The sequence below is a fragment of the Ascidia mentula genome, chromosome 6 (assembly GCF_947561715.1).
Source record: "Ascidia mentula chromosome 6, kaAscMent1.1, whole genome shotgun sequence".
Lineage (NCBI taxonomy): Eukaryota > Metazoa > Chordata > Ascidiacea > Phlebobranchia > Ascidiidae > Ascidia > Ascidia mentula.
In genome coordinates, this window is record NC_138571.1 from 3,191,895 (window position 1) to 3,215,821 (window position 23,927).

The 23,927-nt window shown below is 40.0% G+C and overlaps 2 protein-coding genes across 2 annotated transcripts in view; both read left to right on the forward strand.

The window, feature by feature from the left end:
- Positions 1–23,927, forward strand: part of LOC145906887 (uncharacterized) — a 130,525-nt gene that overhangs the window by 93,506 nt on the left and 13,092 nt on the right. The window lies entirely within an intron of this gene.
- Positions 1,921–20,229, forward strand: LOC145906274 (microfibril-associated glycoprotein 4-like). The gene is made up of 7 exons (XM_082993696.1): positions 1,921–2,026; positions 3,288–3,404; positions 3,447–3,592; positions 19,527–19,623; positions 19,688–19,784; positions 19,839–19,903; positions 19,985–20,229. The coding sequence occupies exons 1-7, from the start codon at positions 1,921–1,923 to the stop codon at positions 20,227–20,229; spliced, it is 873 nt and encodes a 290-aa protein (XP_082849822.1).

The following is a 23,927-nucleotide window of genomic DNA, read 5'->3' on the forward strand; positions in this document are numbered from 1 at the left end:
ACTAGCTTTGGCTTTCCTTTACAAATCATTTTCTTGTCACCTCCCAAGGTTAGACCTTATACACTTTTGTGTAATAACCAAACTTAACCCGGCAGTTTGTGGAGGACACAGACGCGTCTGGTGCGTCTGCGGTTGCATTCCATGGCAGAATGTAGATGAAATAGAGAGAGTGAATTTATGTAGAATTTTTCAAGGGAATTTTGCTAAAAATTAAATTACAGGAGTATGCCTTGATTTGACTTTTCGAGTTGGGACCGCCTCTTGTCTACGCAATCGGGTCAAAAATAGTATTTTGCCCCCAGGTCGGACATTAATTTAGTTAAAAAGGCTTCAAATGTGTCGATATATTTTGTGCAAAAATAAATCACAAAAACCTCATGCAATTTGCAATTCAATGTTGTCCCCAAGCCTCTTTCTATGCAATGGCAAAACATTTTTGCCGGGAAAGTTGCTTTGGTTGCCCCCTGGGAGCTGTTTCTGCTATCCTATTGGGCATAAGATCCTCCTGAAAGCTCCTCAGATCCTTGCTGTGTTTTGACCAATGCAGCTGCAATTATTGTTTTTTTTTCTTTGAATATTTAGTACTAGTGTGCCTTCATAGGTCATAAGCCACAGGAAATGTTTTCAAAACGGGTTCCCACCTTCGCGACCCATCAGTATGTCTGCCAAGAAAGTCTCGGTCTGACATCTTGTTAGTAGGTATGGTCTTGGATCTAACTTAGTTCTAAGATCAAAGGCATGGACTTTGAGACCAAACTGCGATCTCTGTGATCCATAAGACCACATGTTAGGATCTAGAAGACCAAATGTTGTAACCCAAGAGACCACTTATTGCTGAATACTGCCCTTCTGGCAAACTTTATTTTACTGACGTTTCTCAACGTTTCGGCTGTTATGCAACATCCTTCATCAGGGGGTAAGACATGTAAGTTTACCAAAGTGGACAATGTTGAGGCACATAAACAAAAACGCTACAAAAGAAAGAAAGAAGTAAAAAAACGACAAGAAAGGGACGAACATACCTTCGCTGTATACTTGTCAGTAAACACACGGGTTATCGAGGTTGTTAGAAAGCGAGATTTTTAACGGCAAATTTTCTAGCAAGTGTCGGTTCACCGGTGGAAACAGAGTTTGCTTTTTTGTCATTGAATGATGACGCATGCGTATTAATGTTCAATGACTCTAAAAACATCCTCTTATATTTAAGGTTCAGTGCCATCGCAAACAAGCTGGAACAGCCATTTTTCCGACCAGTCGTAGCGATATCTGAAAAAATCAAGTTGTCGGTGATGTTTGAACTCACGACCATCAGCTAATCTGGAACAACGTTCTACCGACTGAGGTATGGTAGCTTACTTGTTTTGCGGGGTATATTGTGGCCAAGCTACACCCGTGCGCAAGGGCACAACTTGCCAGGCGACCTTCACATACGTAGGGGATCTGCATCACCGTTATCAGTCAACACGCGAGTGTTATATGATATAGCATGACAAGCCAGGATCGCCCCACTGCGCAGGCTAATTTCGTAGATATTTCAATTTATAAATAGATAGTTGGAAGAAAATGCCCTATAATTACTGCAGTTTGGAGGTATACTATAAGGCGAGGAAAAAATCACTTTAAATCTGAGATATTTCTTCATTTAAGATTGGTTACACAAACGTCTCAGGATATTTATCACTGTGAAACGTACCTGGCCAGTCGTGCATCAAATCGCATAGGAATTTAATGCCGCAATCGACTAATATGTTCATGAAACTGCAAGCAATCCAATAAGTAGAATTCCACACCATGAAAGGAAATGTTAAATGTCAGATAACATCGCAGATAATTCTATAAAGCTGGGTTTGATGCTCATTATCGCCATTACGCTTATGTTGTGTCAACGTTTCCAGAGACGATTTGCAATACGATTATATCATGACGTTGCAACGAACAGTTTTGCTGGTGTTGTTTATTTCAAGTGTAAGAAGTCAGTTAAGTTTGGAATCATGCACAGTTAGCCTTCAATGTGGAAGCACTAATGGTTTGTTTCAATTGTAGAAATTGGTGTTTGTTTTGTTTGTTGATTACGTGTTCAGCTGCAATTGAAATGTTTCCTGACTCCTGACTCCAGACTCCGGATGAACCAAACTTGGGTTAGTTGTTTTATTCAGAATACACCAAGACACAAAAACAGATATGTGGGAATCAGACGTTTTTGGTCCCACACAATACGCCAAAATGTAGAACAGAATGGTGAAACTACACTAGGCCAAAGCCCAGTGCAGAGTGGCGATTCCACGATGTGGAATGAATTGTGACCACAAGAACACAGAACTTATACGCACTTGAATTATGCGTTCGCGTGAGACCACTTATCGATAATTGCATCTAACGAGCGATTCTCCTTTGTCGTTCCGAGAAAATGGGAGTTAAACCTGGTACGAACTGCTATGTCATTGCATTACATCACAGCATAAACGTTACAATAGTCTCATCCCAAAAAGTGTTTTACATAACAGGCAAAAGAACGATATGAAGAGAAAAAGAGAATAAGAAGAAAAGTGATATTTTAGCTTTGTCAAAGTACATGTCACAAAACAATGGCCAAACAACAAAACCATGCGTATAATATGTCAATCAGCAGTTACGTGCTTCATCAAACCAAAACAAAACTAGAGCAAGGATTTTGCTATTGGGGCTTCAGACATATAAAGAGTGGGGAGGCAGGCTTGAATCGGCGACCTTGCTTAATTTCGCGCCATGTAGTATAAAGGCGCCCAGTGCAGAGTAGGCGATTCCACGATGTGGAATGAATTGTGACCACAAGAACACAGAACTTATACGCACTTGAATTATGCGTTCACGTGAGACCACTTATCGATAATTGCATCTTACGCGCGATTCTCCATTGTCGTTCCGAGAAAATGGGAGTTACACTTCCTCGTACGAACTGCTAAGTCATTGCATTACGTCACAGCATAAACGTTACACAATCAACTGGAATTCGAAATAATTCCCCAAAACTTCGAGGTCCACCTGACAAGAGAGGTAAAATCGTATGCACAAATATATGCCTGTAGGGTTGTTTTATTCTATTTGAAACACGTTGCAATACCACGATGTAATAACAGGGATTTTTCTTGCAAAAAAGATTTAAGGATTGCCATCAACAGGATGTGAATTTTTATTTTAACAACAAGTATTTTTTTGTAGATTATTAACTTCACCATCAGTTGGGGACAAATAAGAAGTTAAAAATGTATGTTATCAGAGGAAATACATTCCGTAATATATATTTTTAGGTCCTCGTGGGTTTCCAGGTCAGCGCGGGTTCAAAGGCGAATCTGCAGAACAATGCGAATGTGACAGAGTAATTCAACTTCAAACTGCCTTGCAACAACTTGAAGCAAGACTTACAGGTGCAATCACGTTTATTACTGTAATAATTTCCTTGTTAACAGCTGCTCTCAACCCGACCACTTGTAGTGACGTCATGCCCAGACATGTAAACGACACAGGGGGTGTTTACACGATTTACCCACTCACTGGAGAGCGCAAGGGAGTCCAAGTGTTTTGTGATTTGGTGACAGATGGTGGTGGATGGCTGGTAAGTCGACAAATTACTTTAAATATCTAAATCATATAGATAATCTATCACTAACGTGTGATATATTATATTTTTTGTATCACATTAAATGTTGGACATTCTTGTTCAGGTATTTCAGAAACGAGAAGATGGGTCTGGAAATTTCAATCGAGGTTGGAACGAATATGAGAATGGATTTGGAAACTTGACGGATAATTCTGGTTGGGTGAGAAAAACTCGATCCACACTAAGTTAATTACGTTTGTTTCAGTCATTTTTCAGTAGGAGAAGGAGGAGGTTACAGACTTAACTGGGAGAATTTCTCAGGTCCTGTAGGGAAACGACCTACATGAAGTTTATCAAAGACAAATTAGTTTGTCCATTTTGATCTGTTAAACCGAGTTAAATTTCTAAAGGCCATGGCATGAAACCATCTGGGACAAACTTCTCCACTAAAGATAACGATCAAGACATTCATCCAAGAAACTGTGCAATGAGTTACAAAGGTGGCTGATGGTTTACAAGTTGTCACTCGGGAAACCCGAATGGTTTTTATTACGGAGGTCCATACGAATCTCATGCTGATGGTGTGGGCTGGTATCATTTCCGTGGTCACCAATATTCACTTAAAAATTTTGAAATGAAAATCAGGAAGAAGTGATTGATATGTTTTGGCATTAATGAGGTGTTTAAATATTACTAATTGTTGAACGATTTTTCTGCTTAATCAAATTGTTTAAAAACTTTTCCGAATCTTTTTGCTATTATGAATTACAACCTTTGAGTCGATTTAACAATGGACGTTTGTTATAAATTTACCTTACATCACGTTCTCTTTGTAGAAGTTTCTCTGCGGTGCAACTGCAAATTTATTAGTTACTGGACAATGAAATCCCCTTTCCATGACGTTAGCTTGATGCCAAATAAGCTGTTACATGTTTCATAATCATAGTGTTTTGATATAAAAGATGTTCACTAATCACACATGAATCATTCCAAATTTGCTGTAAATATCACAAAAAATAAGAAACAATTTTTTTTTACATAAACTTAAATAATTATTCACCAGTAGTGAGCATTAAAGCAATCCTAAAACACTTATGAACAGCACAGCGAATCATATTTTCAACTCTACAATAAGCTATTTCGCTACGATGTGCTTACGACGTACGACGGAATAGAATTCAATTCTACTCGATTGTAGCGTCGTTAAATTGACTTCTTTCGTCGTAAGCGGCGCCGCCGAATGCTTCTCTGACAGCGCTCCAACGCAGTGGGCATACAATTGCTCCGACGGTCGTAATCGTCGTGACGTAATGCCCTTACGACTCGCTTACGACTGCAGTGGGCATCAGCCCTAAGTGTGCTAAACCTCCAGTTTAAATAATGGAACTTTTCCGCGTTTAGGTTAGGTGAGGCGAGGTGAGGTTAGGCGAGGCAGGGTAGCTCTGCTCGATGCTGTACTGTGCCCACCTCAGTTCTTTGGTTTTGTGATTCGGTTCTATTCAGTGTTTTTTTTTTCAATTAAAGTCAGGTTAGGAAAACACAACAATTAGAACTCACGTGCGATCTTATGTCAAATGCGTTAATCAAATAGGATTTCCCATCGATCATAAATATATTGTTAATACTCGGCTAGAGGCTCATTTTTGGCATAATAGGTCGCAACAGTGTTCATCATCAGTGCCAAGATAGGTAGCAACACTGGTCGATCATCATTCAATTTTTTAGTAAGAGTTTGAATATTACAATGACAAACTCGAGGATAAAGATACTAGACCTCGTAGCGTAAGGCTTTGTTGGAAGCTAAATTACCCGAACTAAAAGCACGTCTGTAAACTTAATAACAATCAGTTTACGAGGAACCTCTGCAAAGCGCGGGGAAGGAGAACTTGCCACAACTACGCGCTGAGCTTAGAAGAACCAAGTTTGTGCTGGTGGTGGTGCTGGTGGTGCAGGGTCTTGTTATTGCAGCAGTTCTCGCTCTTGTAAGTGTCTTGTCATTAAGAAATTAGCGTAGCGTCAACATGCTATGGGTAAACGTAAGTTGGAGCGTAATAAATCAACCCTGTGCTTTGTGAAACAAGTTACATCAATCATGACCAATAAAAAAGTTTCGTTTCTGGTTTGGGAGCTAACATAGATCTTGTACGCTTCCACTACTTTGGGTAAATACGAATGGAAGGAATAAAACAATGTTTGAAACAAAGTGTTTCTGATTACCGTCAGTTGGTTTATATTTTATAAATTATGAAAAATCGATTTCTCCTACAGCAGTGATTCCCAACCTTTTTGTGGTTGCGTACCTCATGGAGGTGAAACAATTTCGACGCTTACCACCTAGTTGAGTGTTACAAAGTAACCTTAAGTAAAGGATGAAGTAACAAACATTTTTAGAACACTTGCGATTTTTTAAATTCGAACTATATCCGCAAATTACAAAAATGTGTTAACTAGGACTGGCCTAGATATCTACTTAATCACCAATCAAGATGTTTTTTTTTGAATATATATATTTCGCCTTTGTGGCATCCTCAGTATTCTAAAAACAACAACAGTAATCGTAGTAATTAGTATCAATGGCACATATCAAGACTAACACACACTTAACCTCCAGACCGCAATCCTGTACCAAACCAAATAAAAACACATAAGCACAGCAGCAGTTGAATGGTAGCAACGAAAAACGTTGTTGCGTCAGTGGTTTGCTCGCGGGTGCAAAGATAACCTTTTCAGGCATCACACAAGTGGCTGGATGGATTAGAAAGGTTTAAAGATTAAAATATAAATAGAAAATATAAAAAAAGTTAAAAATAAAAACAATTGTATTTGTCGAAAAAACGTTGTGTTTATCGTATCCTGGGCAAACACCATGCGTTGAATGTTAATTGTTGCATTGGTTATGGCCTGCCATTTCGACTCGCATATGTCAAGTGATCTGCAGCAAGGTTGTTCGACAAATGTTACGAAGTAGCATTTATCCAGGCTAGGCTTTGTGCTTAGCACCGTGTTGTGCTTGCTGACGTAATGTCCAAAAATGCATACCACCTGGAATGGCACAGCCTACCACTGGTGGCACGCATGCTACCGGTTGGGAAACACTGGCCTACAGCATACGCATCATCAGTTTCTGCAAATCAAATGCATTAAAACACTCGATGCTACATGTACCTAAAATAAGCCAACAAATAAAAATAAAACTGAAATGGTGAGCAGAATGTCCCCTACCACTGCATCTACACAACTGCAAACTTCACACCAATGCAAGACCCGCTAACATGAGCAACATTAAAAACAACGGTAAAAGATGTACTCCATCCATAAAACACAACACCAAACAAAACTGCCAGCAACTGCTTTTTTAAATGTTTATTGAAACTTGGGTACGGTTGCCAGTCCTTTGGCCCCAGGCTGTTCCACCAATACCACCGAAAAACAACTTAAAATGCTTAGGCGCGTTCCTGCTGGTGGGTGCGCGTTTGCGAAATGGTGGCGCAGAGCCGTCTTATCGTTGCTTTCCAATTTGCCTTTGGTTGAATTCCAATCTGTGTTGTGTCCATCTTGTTGAAAATTTGTTTTTGGTTTGGCCAACGTATTGTTCTTTTAGTGTGAGCTGGATAACATGAGGATATGCTGTACCCCAAGCAGTTATTTGACCACGTTCGTGCCTCTGCGATACTCGTAACAATGACTTTCTTGGAGAATTTCCTGCATTTGTTCTCAAGGCTTTGGAGGAAGTGGCCCTGTTGAGGCGGCGCAAGCGGCATGCTTTACCGAGGACAATCAACTTGTTCTCCAAACGAACTGCAACGACCCTCCTGGTAGCTACCCTTGTAGGCGGTGCGCATTGGGCGGGCACCATGGTAACCACATATCCATGGTTAACGAAACGTCAACATTACCAACAATAGCAGGCAAACAATATAAACTGCTGCAACATGTAACTTGTGCGAATTTCAGCATTTATGTTGCGACGTGCACAACAATGTCATGAACAATACGTTAGCCAAAACCACAAGATGGACACAACACAGATGGGAATTCAGCTAAAGGTTGAAAAGTTGAAAAGCAACGACAAGACGGCCCTGCGCCACCATTTCGCAAACGCGCACACACCGGCAGGAACGCGCCTAAGCATTTCAAGTTGTTTTTCGGTGGTATTTGTGGAACAGCCTGGGGCCAAAGGAAAGGAAACCGTACCCAAGTTTTCAACAAACTAAAAAATAAAGTTTTGTTTGGTGTTGTGTTGTGTTTTATGGATGGAGTACATCTTTTATCATTGTTTTTAATGTTGCTCATGTTAGCGGGTCTAGCACTGGTGTGAAGTTTGCAGTTGTGTAGATGCAGTGGTAGGGGAAATTCTGCTCACCATTTCTATTTTTTTTTTTATTTGTTGGCTTATTTTAGGTACTTCGAGTGCTTTAATGCAGAAACTGATGATGACGTATGCTGTAGGCGAAATCGATTTTTCACAATTTTTAAAAAATAAACCAACTGACGGTAATCAGAAACACTTTGTTTCAAACGTTTCCTATCGGCTAATTGCGGTCGTGTTGTAAGACAGTGCCACATCAGGGGTTAGATTCTGCCCACTTTGGAGATCACGGAATAAAACAAAATATTTTGCAGGGTTTGATGCAGATCTTCATGACCAACGGTAGGAAAATATGAGACTTTATGAGATTGTGAAAGCTGACACTCATATGCACAAGGAGTTATAATTACTTGAAACAAAGAATTAAATACTAGCGATTTTGCAATAAAAATATTTCCCTTTTTCCTACTTTTGTAACCGAAATTAGGTTGTCCCCTAACTTGGTTAACACCTTGGCTACTCTGCACTGACGGCCTATCGCAAAGACCAGGAGTTGCAAGACCAAGGTGGCTACTTTTGTAATAAAATAGAAAAACGCTAATAAGTATAAAATAATAAAACGATAAAAGTGCAAATGAAACAACGTTTTATATGTGCAAAAAAAAGCCATAATATTGCAAAGCGAAAGGTACCACAAAGTGGAGACTAGTGTGCCTGCTAGTGTGAAAGCTAGCACAGTGCCACTCAACAGCTGCACTGATGAGACCTTACAGGTCGAAACAGTGCGTGTACACACCCTATCTGCAGCTTTGCAAACAACGTTTGTTCTAAAACTTGCACAAAAATGACGTTTTACTACAACTAGCGTCCGACAACAAATATATTATCACGATCTACCACTAAACAGTGTTTACCATTCGCCACCACCAGAGAACTAACTCGGCTTATCCCCCATTATTTCCACCACTAGCACGTTAGCCAATCATTGCGGCCCACGTTTGCCACGCAAGCGTGACTACTCGGGCGTATAAAAACGAGTAAAATCGAAATAATTACAAATATATTATTAAAGGTGAGTGTGACAGAAAACAAAGAAAAACATGTGAGTTAAAGTGAAAGTATAGCGAAAATACAAAATAAATAAAGCGTGAAAAACAAAACGAACAAAGACGTTTACACCTCTCACGTTAAAAATTGTCATACTCCATTAGGACGCTTGACAAAATTAAGTTTGTCTCCGATTTCGCTGTGCCCGGCTATCGTTCATCGTCGCCGCAGCATTATTTATATCGGCGTCCAAACCTTGACCAACGTCCAACAATGGCCGAGTAGGCAACCCTGTATCCTGTGCAGTGGGTGCGTCCGTGCGTGTTTCGCTTTGCGGTGTGTAGATGGCTAAACTGTCAGTGTCGTGCAGCCCGACCTCATCCGGCTGCGTGTTTCGGCGTTCTGTTTCATAGTGAGGCAGGTTTGCCTTATTCAATCGGTTGAAATGTACTCGCTGCTGTTCCCCATCCTCTCCCTCGATAAGGTAATTCACCAAGCCGTGTTGTTCAATAACTTTGACAGGGCCTTTGTGTGTTCTTATGAACTTACCTTTCTTGATTTCGTCCCCATCTCGTCTTCTATTGTATTGCTCCTTCATTTGAACGCGTTGAGCCATCAGGGTTTCTCTGGCTACTTTATCAACCAGCCACAACCGAGCTCGTAATTCATCAAAATAAACCAGCGGAGTCGTTGTCACTTCGTGATCTGGAGAAATGAGATCGGCGGGTAGGTGCAGTTCGTGTCCTGTAAGTAGAAAGTGAGGGAATACCCCCGTTCTACCATGTCGGCTTGCGTTGTTCGAAGCAACCACCGCCGAAAGTGCTTCGTTCCATTGTTTATTATCGCGTTGCACGTAATTGCGGAGCCTTGTTATGATGTTGCGGTTGTTACGTTCGCCCCCCGTTGCTTGCGGGGTGATATGGCGTCGTTCGGGTCTTTTTACAACCCATCAACCTCACCAGTTCTGCAAATAATTTGCTTTCGAAATTCCCTCCTTGGTCGGAGTGAATCACCTCAGGTACCACATGTACAGTCAGCCACCTGTAAAACAGGATGCTCGCTGTTTCGTGTGCGGTTTGATGCCGCATAGGCCACGCTCTGACATATTTTGTGAATAAATCACAAGCCACTAGGATATACTGATATCCTGTCCTGGTTAACGGAAGTGGACGAAGCACATCAATCTCAACGCAATGCATCGGTCGCATATCTTGCGATCGAAATAACGGTGCTCGGGTGGTAGTGGCTGGTGTCTTTTCCGCTGACAGTGTTCGAATTTACGACAATAAGCCTCTTTCTCCTCTCTCCATTTTAGCCAGTAAAAACGCTGTGACAGTTTGATCAATGTTTTAGCCGTTCCTAAGTGTCCCCCGCCATGTGCCTGGTCGTGGCATGCGGACAGCACTTCGCTGCGCATGGTAAAGTGTACTTTGCACTTTCTACATTGTTTAACCTAGCACCAAACCCCAATATGGTCCGGTTTGTCAACCTTTCCATCGCTTCGGAGCTGGTATGTGCTTTAGTGCAAGTGTCTCTTTTATTATTCAAGAGTGTTTGAGCATTGATCGCCTCAAAATCTCTCCGCTGGGCCAAAACGAACGCTTTTCTGGAGTTAACGGAAGTTTGGTTTCAGTTGTTGGAAAAATCACTTTGAATGTTAAGCTGAGGTGGCTAGATATCTCCACGCCAGCAAAGAGTAATGAATATAACACCTCATTTTTAATACTCTCCTCCGAGGGAAACGCCTTGTCGCCTAGAGCTTTTAAAGCATACACAAAGTCCTTAATGATTTCCCGTGGCAACTGCCGCCGGCCAAACAACATTGCGCGTGTTTCATGGAGTCGCGAGTGGTCAGAACCTTGGTTTAGGGCGCGGCTCATTAACTCATCCTGTATACTTCAGTTGAAAAACATTATTGTCGTTTCCCTGAGCTAGCCAGCGGAGGTCATCATCAACTGATGTTATAAAAAGATGACGCTTCACTTCTTCACTGGCTTTCACACTATCACAGTAAGATTTAAACTAGGAAACAAACTGGCCATCATCTTGTCCCGTATAAAACGCGGTGTTCGTTGGGTGTCTTTAAAATTGAACCAAGAACGCCACGATACTGAATGATAATTAAATCTTTTGGTAACGTCGCCTAAGTCGCAACCAAGAGAGTCTTTCTTGAACAGTCGTGTGCTACTGAAATACAATGTTACGGAATTATTTCAGCAGCACCGGAATTAAGCCTAGTTAGGATTTGAGCGTCAACCTCTCACCAACAAACACAACCCTGGAGCCTCAAAATCTCCAACGCTGCCTCCCTAATTCTCACCACTAAAACAAAATACTTCACTCTGGTTTCAATAAATAGGAGTCTTGTTAATAAAACGTGAACAATACCTAAAAACACGAGAACAATAAACCCTACAAATTACTTGCAACGACAACCGTGCAGCGCGTCGCCAATCTAAAAACTAACGAGTCTTTCTCGCAACACTCCTGCTACCGGCCAATCAACCATTCAGCGAACGGCACGTAAACCATTGGCGCATTATGGGATTTGGCCAACATAGAAACAGACAGGAGTGCGTAAATATTGCCAAGGGTAATTTGATCAAATGTGAGTGCAGAAAAACCGATGAAAACAAAGGAATGGTAGGGGTGCGTTGTGTTCATATGTAATTAATGGGCTTGATATAAACAACACAGATAATCAAAGAAAGCGTAAAGAAAAGCATCAATGTGTGGTTTTCCTCCACACGATGTTGGGAAAAAAATTATGTTGTTTTTGATAGGAAGGTCCGCACAGTAAATGACATCAGTCACGTTATTAATTTCGGTAAATAACACAAAGACGCATTGATCTGGACTAGTCAAAAATTTCTTGTTTTGTTTCTTACAAGTCATATTACATAACATCCATGTTTTCAGGCCAACTTAAAACAGACAAAAACCAAACGATCCAAGAAATTCGGACACTGCAGACTGATTTCATTGGAGTTCAAGGTAACATGGGAAATGTAATTGCCGTAAAACGTGTCAACATGTTTAATGTAAGTTTTATTCACAGAGTTGTCGAACAGAGTGGATCAACTGCAAAGTGAGCAGAACCGCACATCTAACAGTTAAGTTCATGCACTTAACATTTAATGTCCACTCACACATCTAACATTTTATTCACAGAGTTGTCGAACAGAGTGGATCAACTGCAAAGTGAGCAGAACCGCACATCTAACAGTTAAGTTCATGCACTTAACATTTAATATCCACTCACACATCTAACATTTTATTCACAGAGTTGTCGAACAGAGTGGATCAACTGCAAAGTGAGCAGAACCGCACATCTAACAGTTAAGTTCATGCACTTAACATTTAATGTCCACTCACACATCGAAGATTTTATTCACAGAGTTGTCGAACAGAGTGGATCAACTGCAAGGTCAACTGAGTAACACTTCCAACAGTTGAGTTTTACTTTATTTAAATATAAATCTCACATATGTGTCCAATTCTGAAAACCTTTGCCCGTAACTCACGTCATAACTCGCTTCTGCCCCTAGTGGGATAGATTGGTATGCACGCAGGTATCTACACCACTAGGGGCAGAAGCGAGTCATGACGTAAGTTGCGGGCAAAGGTATTGGCAAACCCAACATATATGTCATCACGTGCGAATCAGAGAGGGTTTCATCTGGCACCGGTATATTCTGATTATAATGCAGGTCGTGCAAATATTGTGGGGTTCTCACCGCCTACTTGCGTGTGAATGAGTTTAACTCAATCCTTCTGCCAATCTGGTGAGTTTTAACCGTCTGCAGATCTCCGGAATCTCATATATTCTTTTCCACCAGTCTCCTGTAAAACATCAGATCTTAAAGGTCGCCAACATCTTTTATCGGGAGAAGAAGTTTACTGTGAAGATGGGTGGCAGGTATTGATACTGTGGTAAATATCACTAACACAGGAGTGGGCAATCCCTGGCACCAGCGATAAGTTGGGTAAGCGAGGTGAATATGCACGACAAGTAATTTCCGATTTCACACTACAATACTTAACTATACGCCCGGGATTGTGTTGTTTACAAAGGTCAGGAAATTACACATGAATGTGAAAAGTCATTAATTGACATGGAGGTCATCCACTTTTTTAGACCAATTCACCGAAAATCAGTATCAACTTGATAAATACCAGGTGTTCCAGCGTCGTTATGATGGATCTGTGAGTTTCGATAGAGATTGGGTGGATTACAAGAACGGGTTTGGGTATCTATCAACATAATTTTGGATGGGTTTGTATTCCAATAAAGCAATCCTTAACTAACTACAAATGTTGCAAAACTATGAATAATGGTTTGTTTTAATTTAAAATGTACTGCTTTTCTGACATAAAATATACATTCTGTATTTTCACGACGTTTCGTCTGCCATTCAGCGAGACTTCATCAGGTATTGATACCGCAATTTCCAAGTAAACTGCACTAAAACACTCAGGGACACAAAAACGAAAAGTGGACACGTTGACCCCGCTTGTGAGATCACGTTGCAAAGGCGAAACACGAAACACTGCAGGAGGCGCAACAGTTACAACAAATTGTTATAAACTGCTGGAAAGTAAACACATTGCCATTTTTTTTTAATTTTTTTTTTACCACACCGGTATTTGAACCCAGGATGTCCTGGGCACGAATCCCGATCAGGTTTTCTTCTTGATATATGGGTCGAGCGCTTGACCAATGCTTAAAAGAGACCAGCAGTAACCCGTAATGATGAAACGCCCACTAGCGGAACAGTTGTTATTCCTTACGTCCCTGGCCTTACCGAAACATTGCGAAGATTGATGTCGGATTATGGCATAAAAGTCTACACTAAGCCCCAAACAACGCTTTGTAGTCTAATATCACGACCTATCACTACGGAAGCCTTCAAGCCAAAGAGAGTGGTCTATTTAACACCATGCAAAGATTGTGATGGTGTATACATCGGCGATACCGGAAGGGCCTTGAAGACGCGACTGAAAGAGCATCGCCGTGATGTCGCATCGAAAGATGCCAGCAAGACTGCGTAGTCCAAGCATGCGGTGACATTGCGACACGAAGTTGACTTCGATAAAGTTCTGGAAAAGGAGTTGGACCACAGAAGCGGCTCTTTCTTGAGTCGCTTCACATTCACAAAAACAATGTGTTTACTTTCCGGCAGTTTATAACAACTTGTTGTAACTGTTGCGCCTCCCGCAGTGTTTCGTGTTTTGCCTCTGCCACGTGATCTGACAAGCAGTGTCAACGTGTCCTTATTTCGTTTTTGTGTCCCTGAATGTTTTAGTGTAGTTTACTTTGAAATTACGGTATCAATACCTGATGAAGTCTCGCCGCATGGCAGACGAAACGTCGTGAAAATGCAGCACGTATATTTTGTGCAGGAAGAGCGATACATTTTAAGTTGCAATGTGCCTGACAGCAACAGGAGTTCCAGGTTTGTTATAGGTTGAACGCATTTACTGAACACATTGATATAACTTACACACACCTAGTTTATATACAGGCCAACCAAGCAAAACGTTTCAAGTACGCTATGTAACAATCCTGGAGTCAATGTAACAGTATCCAATTTAAATTCCAGTATATTCACCAATATAATGACAGTAAACAAATTTTATCAGGTTTGGAGAAACTGCATCAAATGACCAGTGCGTCTACTAGATGTCGCCTTCGTGTTGACCTTCAGGATTTTTCAGGAGGTCAAGGATTTGCCGAGTATAGGTAAGACTATGACGTATTTACCGCTTTCAATTTGATGTCATTGTTCCAACGATAATTTAGCCAATGCTGCCAGGTCGTCATAACTAACAAAATCTTAAAAGATGTTACCGCCCTTATTACGTCAGATACTCAAAAAAGTTTGAAGCAACAAAGAATATTCTTGCTGTGTTTCAATGCTTTTGCTTCTCCTGTAAGATATTCCAAATACATCTTGTAATGTCAGCATCGTATGCTTGATTGGCATCTTATTTTAATGGAACAGGTTTCAGGTTGCTTGAAAATTGACCTAAAGTCGTTTGTGAACTTAAGGTTGAAAATATCTGAGTTTCCTTCTCAAAACCTTTAATCCCACTCTGTGTTTATTGCTTTGTTGACAAATAATTATCCCACACAACACAACACAATATATGACACATGTCGTTTATTACATGACAAAGAATAGAAAAGCCAAAGCTAAGATGCTGTTAATCATGCTGAGTAAACGTTTCAAACCTATACTTGGTTCATCATCAGTACTACTAAAGCTGGTTGCAGAAAAGCGTCAAGTTAATAAAGGACTGAAGGCAGAAGGGAAATCCCTCAACAAAAGTTGAAAGGTCAGCAACCACCTATGGGAAAATCCGGATCATGATGTTGATTTCAATTTGCCCAAAGTCCTATACAATTCTAACATCAAATCTAAATTGCTCATATTGGAAACACTTTATATCAAGCTCTAAAGCCTTATACCTTTTTAACATCTAGGTCTGCACTGTAGCTTGACTCTGTAAATGATGACGTCACTCTGTGCTATCGACGCTGCTGTCACGCTACACGCCTCCGGCTTGTTTGCTTGGTGTTGTTGCTGTTTCCCTTCTGCCTTCGGTCCTTTATTAACTCGACGCTTCTCTTCATCCAGCTTTAGTAGTACTGATGATGAACCAAGTATAGGTTTGAAACGTTTGCTCAGCATGATTAACAGCATCTTAGCTTTGGCTTTTCTATTCTTTATTACGTAATAAACGACATGTGTCATATATAGTGTGTTGTTGTGTGGGATAATTATTTGTCAACAAAGCAATAAACACAGAGTGGGATGAAAAGTTTTGAGAAGGAAGCCCAGATATTTTCAACCTTCTATTCAAAATTATAAACTCCACTTATTTTGCACCAACGTAATCAAGTGTTTTATGTTTAACAATCATTTCCATGAGTAATAAAGCAATGTAAGCGGATTGATTTAAAACAACAAATCATCCGTTGTTATTTAAATTACTTTGCATTAAATTAAACATTATGATATTGTGGTTTTCAGTACTTTCATCATTGGCGATGAAGGAAGTTCTTACACAATTACTATATCCGGATATTCGGGGAACATAGGAGATTCCATGGTAGATGGTAAAGGGATGAGATTTTCAACTCGCAACAGAGAAAATGATTTGTGAGTAATAATGATACAACGTGTCTGATTATATTTCTGTTTTACTAACGAAGTAAAACGAGTTGTTTCAAAAAAAAAGATGCAACGCATTTCTTCAAATTGTTGCTTTACCTTGACAGAGTTAACCGCCTACCCTAAATCCACAATTGTAAAAATCAATTGCTCTGAAACAGGGGGTTGCGTTAAAATTTTTGTTAAACACAAGTTTTAACTGAGTTTAAATAAGTTGTAACACGAGTTGATGACAACCGACTTAATTATAATTGCAGGCATCCAAGTGTTAATTGTGCTGTGGCTGAAGGTGGAGCTTGGTGGTATCGTTATTGTTCATATGCCCACCTCAATGGTCAGTGGTCGAAAACTTCTACTAGTGGCAACATTATGAGTTGGTATACATGGAAAAACTCATGGAGCGGAATAATGAGTTCTGAGATGAAAGTGAAATGCGAATAATTGTTGGGGAGGTTTAAAGTGACGAAAATTAACATTGCGTCGTTAGTTACCATGGCAACGTTGTGTTGATTTACAATTATTGGCAGACATTGTAAATATTTTTCATTCCATATATATCATGTCGTTGATTTGTGGAACAAGGTTTCCAAGGTCCTCGTTGTAGCCCAAATGATGACGTCACGGCCGTGAGCATTCGAGTGGCGTCTGTCACGTGTTTCATTTGTGTTTTTTGTCTGCTCAGTTACCTGCCTACCTCTGCGCACACCTTGCTACAACTCATTCTTACTTGGCACTGATGATGAACACAGTGGTGTTTGAAACGTTTGCTTCGGCATAAGTAGCATACTAGCTTTGGCTTTCCTCTACAAATCATTTTTTTTCACCTCCCAAGGTTAGACCTTATACACTTTTGTGTAATAACCAAACTTAACACCGCAGTTTATGGAGGACACAGACGCGTCTGATGCGTCTGCCGGGTGCATTCCATAGCAGAATGTAGATGACATGAAGAGAGTGAATTTATGTAGAATTGTTCAAGGGAATTTTGCTAAACATTGAATTACAGAAGTAGACCTTGATTTGACTTGTCGAGTTAGGACCTCCTCTTATCTACGCAATCGGATCAAAAATGGTATTTTGCCCCCAGGTCGGACATTAATTTAGTTAAAAAGGCTTCAAAAGTGTCGATATGTTTTGTGCAAAAGTAAATCACAAAAACCTCATGCAATTTGCAATTCAATGTTGTCCCCAAGCCTCTTTCTATGCAATGGCAAAACATTTTTGCCGGGAAAGTTGCTTTGGTTGCCTCCTGGGAGATGTTTCTGCTATCCTATTGGGCATAAGATCCTCCTGAAAGCTCCTCAGATCCTTACTGTGTTTTGACCAATGCAGCTGCAATTATTGTTTTTTTTTCTTTGAATATTTAGTACTAGTGTGCCTTCATAGGTCATAAGCCACAGGAAATGTTTTTGAAACGGGTTCCCACCTTCGCGACCCATCAGTATGTCTGCCAAGAAAGTCTCGGTCTGACATCATGTTAGTAGGTATAGTCTTGGATCTAACTTAGTTCTAAGATCAAAGGCATGGACTTTGAGACCAAACTGCGATCTCTGTGATCCATAAGACCACATGTTAGGATCTAGAAGACCAAATGTTGTAACCCAAGAGACCACTTATTGCTGAATACTGCCCTTCTGGCAAACTTTATTTTATTGACGTTTCTCAACGTTTCGGCTGTTATGCAACAGCCTTCATCAGGAGGTAAGACATGTAAGTTAACCAATGTGGACAATGTTGAGGCACATAAACAAAAACGCTACAAAAGAAAGAAAGAAGTAAAAAAACGATAAGAAAGGGACGAACATACCTGCACTGTATACTTATCAGTAAACACACGGGTTATCAAGGTTGTTAGAGAGCGCGATTTTTAACGGCAAATTTTCTAGCAAGTGTCGGTAGACCGGTGGAAACAGAGTTTGCTTTTTTGTCATCGAATGATGACGCATGCGTATTAATGTTCAATGACTCTAAAAACATCCTCTTATATTAAGGTTTAGTGCCATCGCAAACAACCTGGAACAGCCCTTTTTCCGACCAGTCGTTGCGATATCTGAAAAAATCAAGTTGACGGTGATGTTTGAACTCACGACCATGAGCTAATCAGGACCAACGATCTACCGACTCAGCCACGGTAGCTTACGTGGATTGCGGGGTATTGTGGCCAAGTTACACTGGTGCAAAAGCGCACAACTCGCCAGGCGACACTTTCATATACATAGGTGTTATTTAATAAAATAGTTTTGTGTCCTAAAGTTGACCTAACAAAACGGCGCTTCAGATACCACGTGTAATCAGCGAGCAATGCGACTTACGCCCGTGGAATTACTGCAGACCTCAGTATCTAATAATTGCGTTCCTGGCGTTATTTGCGTGTTGGCTTTGGTTAAAAAACCTGTGCACCCTTTTTTACCAATACACTTGAACTGTTTGTGACTCAACAATAAGGAATCTGCATCACCGTTATCAGGTAACACATGGGTTTTATATGATATAGCATGACAAACCAGGATCGCCCCACTGCGCAGGCTAATTTCGTACATATTGTAATCGATAAATATATATTTGGAAGAAAATACACTTTAATTACTGCAGTTTGCCAGTATACTGCGATGTGTTAAAACTCACTTTAAATCTGAGATATTTCTTCATTTAAGATTGGTTACAAAAACGCCTCAGGATATTTATCACTGTGAAACGTACCTGGCCAGTCGTGCAGCAAATCGCATAGGAATTTAATGCCGCAATCGACTAATATGTTCATGAAACTGCATGCAATCCAACAAGTAGAATTCCCCACCATAAAAGGAAATGTCAAATGTCAGATGACATCGCAGATAATTCTATAAAGCTGGGTTTGTTGCACATTAACGCCATTACGCTTATGTTGTGTCAACGTTTCCAGAGACGATTTGCAATACGATTATATGATGACGTTGCAACGAACAGTTTTGCTGGTGTTGTTTATTTCAAGTGTAAGAAGTCAGTTAAGTTTGGAATCATGCACAGTTAGTCTTCAATGTGGAAGCACTAATGGTTTGTTTCAATCAACGGGAACTCGAAACACTTCCCACAAACTGCGAGGACCACCTGGCAAGAGAGGTAAAATCGAATGCACAAATATATGCCAGTAGGGTTGTTTGGTTCTATTTGAAACACGTTGCAATACCACGATGTATTAACAGGGAATTTTCATGCAAAAAGATTTGAGCATTGTCATCAACAGGATATTAATTTTTATTTTAACAACAAGCCCACTCACTGGAGGGTGCAAGGGAGTCCAAGTGTTTTGTGATTTGGTGACAGATGGTGGTGGATGGCTGGTATGTCGACAAATTACTTTAAATATGTAAATCTATCGTTAACATGTGATATATTATATTTTATACCACATTGAATGTTGGACATTCTTGTTCAGGTATTTCAGAAACGAGAAGATGGATCTGAAAATTTCAATCGAGGTTGGGACGATTATGTGAATGGATTTGGAAAACTTGACGGAGAATTCTGGTTGGGTGAGAAAATATTCACTAGAATATCAGATATTGAATTCTTAAAATAATTACTATTATTGATCAGGACTTGAGAAACTCCATCAGATAACCAGTAGTGGTGAATATGAGATGAGAATTGATATGGAAGATTTCGAAGGAAATAAAACTTATGCTGCTTATGGGTAAATATAAGCAAACTAACTGGATCCAAACTAAGTTATTTTCGTTTGTTTCAGTCGTTTTTCAATAGGAGAAGGAGGAGGTTACAGACTTAACTGGGAGAATTTCTCAGGTCCTGCAGGTAAGCGAACTACATGAAGTTTATCAAAATCATATTATTTTTGCCCATTTTGATTCATTAAATTGAGGTAATTTTCTAAAGGCAATGGCATGAAACCCTCGGGGACAAACTTCACCACCAAAGATAACGATCAAGACACTGATATAGGAAACTGTGCAATGAGTTATAAAGGTGGCTGGTGGTTTACAAGTTGTCACGCGGGAATCCCGAATGGTTTTTATTACGGAGGTCCACACGAATCTTATGCAGATGGTGTGGGCTGGTATTATTTCCGTGGTCTCCGTTATTCACTTAAAATTATTGAAATGAAAATCAGGAAGAAGTGATTTATATGTTTTTGTGTTAAAGTGATGTGTAAATATTAATTGATGAACGATTTTTCTGCGTAATCAAATTGTTTAAAAAATTTTTCGGATCATTTTCAATTATGAACTACAACATTTGAGTTGATTTAACAATGGTTGTTTGTAATAATTTTCCTTTACATCCCTTTCTCCTATAGAAGTTTCTCTGCGGTGCAACTCTAAATTTATTTGTTACTGGACAATAAAATCCCCTGTACATGACGTTAGCTTGATGCCAAATATACCTGAACGTTTTGTTTAATGGCAGGCAGTTTGTGTTCGAGTAAAAACAATATGTTTAATTAACTTACATGAGATTACCTGGGTTGTCTCCAAATCCTTGATATTTGCAACAGTTGCATATAGTTTACAATACAGAATCGAATTGTCACAAAGACAAAGCCATAGCAGTGCTAGCGGACAGACATTTAATTCATCATTAACGTTGGGTGGCAGCAGAAAGATGGTATGGCGGCGTGCACTGGCATTCATTTACAATGCACACAAATCATTAAAATGATATTTCCCACACAGTTGGGACAAGAGTACGATAAAAAGTAATGAAGAACGATAAGGAAAAGCGTGGGCGAACACATCTGCATTACAATATCGGCAACCACCGGTTATCATTGTTATTGGTGTAAACGAGGAGCAAGGGCAGAATTGCTTAGCAAGTGTCGGTACAGCACTAGGGGAAACATGGTTTGTTTTTTATCATTGGGTGATGACGCCTCCGCATTTATGTTAAACAAAAAACATTCTCTTGATCTGTCAGATTCGCGGTCCAAAATCACCGTGATTTTGAAGTCCACTGTGTGTTCCGTTTCGGTCGCATGCTGAGAGAGGGCCGTTTTTTCTTAATGTTTGTTCACGTCCCGTTATTGTTTCTTCAACCTCGTTTTAAGCACACGGCCAGTTTTCCCAATGTACACAAGCCGCTGCACCCACCACAGGGAATGTTGCACATCCACACCCTGGGTTCGAGCTTATTAGGCAATGTCGAAAAACCTACTGCAAGAGTCGAATGGAAGAGATACGACTTAACAGGGGACTTCAACACAATATATTGTCATAACATTATGAAATGTTGTCATTCATGCACAGACAAAACATGCTGATGATTGATAATAAATTTCCTGAACAAACATAGTGAACTTTTCAACCTGAACTTTGATCTAACGCGGAGTTGCCACCACCGACTCGCAAAAGGTCTACGTCATATGGCTTACGGCTGAAGCCAGACATTGGAACCACGCGGTTAACAGAAAACAAACGCAAAGGCTCGTTTACAAAACACCGATAAATAAACATGAGGAAAGTTGGAACGCCTCAGACCTGGTGTAGATTCACAAATCGGGATTCGTGGACATAAAAGTACATCATGCAGGAAAATCAATCATTCTGAATTAATTTTTGGTAGGCAAATTATTTCGTATAACTAATTCAAGCAAAGGTACACTCTAAGTCTCAATGCTGAAAAGGATCAATCCGTGTGCATAATTTACACAACTTGCAGCTACCTGGAATGAATGAAATTGTTTGTTCTGTTGAACAAATGTTAAACCACCAACGCCGTTATTAAAAACTATTACAGTTTGCATCGCAGCCCAGCTGGAACAGCCGTTTTTTCGGGCAGTCGAAGCGATATCTGAAAAAATGAAGTTGTCGTCGATGTTTGAAACCACGACCATGACCTAACCAGAAACAACGCTCTACCGAGTGAGCCACGGTAGAAATACAATGCTTGAGGTTGTTAAAATTGTTAAATTTTACGAATTTCCCAACATAATTCTTTCTCATAGTAGAATTATTTTAACATTGCAGCTGCTCAAATTAAATATATGGACAATAAAATCCTAACGTCGTGTTTACTCGTTGTCCAGTAACTCAATGACTCATGTGTATTTCAGACACCTTTCGCCTGCAGCGCAGATTGTCGCTGCCTTTGTAACATTCTCTTCCACACGTGTGGTATTTTAATCAGTACTTTTTGCAACAAACTAGAGTTCCTCAAACCGAAACCACAAGTAGTTGCATTTAGTTTTGCCTGGGAGGAATAAATTTGTTTCCCCGGCCTTTGCTCCATTCTGCGAAATTCGTGGCTTTTAAACGCAACCTTTTGAAACGGAGAAAAGTATTCTTCTTATACATCAGCTGCATCTGCGTATATTCATCCTGCAAAGTAAAATATATGTGTTTGCCACATTGTTCTGCAGAGCAAAGCTGAGACTTTTCTTTTACTTCAAGTTATTCACAGCTCTGCCGTCAACGTAAACTTTAAAACTTCGCCTCTTTTTGGTTCAACTTGAACCAGCAACCTGGACTTGTGCAATCAAAGGTCACAACATTTGCACGTTATCCATTTCTACCTGCAACGGTTTTAAACCTCTGGAGATTGGACTCCAGCTTTCCACATGTCAGACTTTAGGTTCATCCTGTAATGAACAAATGAACGCAATATACAGTCACAGGTTGCCACATATGAAGTTAAGCTTTTTACATGGGGTGCGCAAAAAACATAAGCGTACATTATGGATATGGTGGATAAACCATGCGTACATTATTAAAAGAGATTGTTTAGTGTTAGAACAAAAATACCTCAATCCACCACGGTCGGTCACTGAAAAAGGTGGAACAATTTAAAACGAACCATGACGCATTTCAATCTTGTCAAAAATTTCGTCTTCCGACATTAAGTATTGGCGACACGAAAGTTGCCAGCGTACTAACAAATCTTCGAAAAAATAAACTAAACATTTGACGCCAGTGGGTCCATACTGTGTCAGTGTTATGTGTAAGACAATTATATGATGATTTTTCAAACAATAGTTATGCTAGTTAGACACAACCCTGAAAAAGTCTCGCCGGATGTTAGACGAAACGTTGGTTTCCAATAAACACTTTGGAAACTAAGTGCCAGAAGAGCAATTCTGATTAATTAGTTATGCTGTTGTTATTTTCTATCAAAGAGAATTTTTTCTCCCCAGTGTGAACGTGCTGAAAGCCTTAACAAATATGTCACACTTGAATGGTTTTTCCTTAGTGTGATATGGATTCATAGGTTGTTTTTTTACTGAACACTAATGAGCATGTTGTGCACTTGGTTTCTCTCCATCGTGGATCGTTTGTGGATTTTAACATCCGATGAAATTGTAAAGCACTTTTCACAAAATTTGCACCTAAAAGTTTTTTCTCCAAATGTGTTTCGATTGCGTTTGGCGCTGAACGCTCTGTTATTAAAAGTGCTTTTTGCTTTATGAGGTCTTCTGCGAGCTGATATTCTTCCCCCGGTTATGAAGACTTCACAACAAATGTTGCTTTCGTATGGTTTTGTATGAGTGTGAGAATGGACCGATTGATTGCTGCATTTTATAAAAGCTTCATCACATAAATTTGTACTGGTAGGGTTTCTCACCAGCGATATTTCGTTTGTGAAGTTTCAATTCGTTGTTGCAGGTAGTTTTGAGGAATTGTCCCTTCAGGTTTAAGTGTAGGTGGTTGAATAATGTGGGTTGTTGGTCAGTGCTTCCTGTTTTGAATACAAGAAAAATATTGCACACCCATCCAAAGGTAACAAAGTTTGTTGCACGCAGTTTTTATTTTTTTTTTATTTTTAATGACAAAGGTGTGTTACATGCCTTTAACATCAACATACTTAAAGGGGTTGCCATTGTGACGAG

What these genes read in the sequence shown, in the direction of transcription:
- LOC145906274 (XM_082993696.1), top strand. Translation starts at nt 1,921, where the DNA reads ATGACGTTGCAACGAACAGTTTTGCTGGTGTTGTTTATTTCAAGTGTA. An exon ending in ACTTGAAGCAAGACTTACAG is followed by an intron (nt 3,405 to 3,446) that starts GTGCAATCACGT and finishes CCTTGTTAACAG; the next exon opens with CTGCTCTCAACCCGACCACT. An exon ending in CAGATGGTGGTGGATGGCTG is followed by an intron (nt 3,593 to 19,526) that starts GTAAGTCGACAA and finishes ATTCTTGTTCAG; the next exon opens with GTATTTCAGAAACGAGAAGA.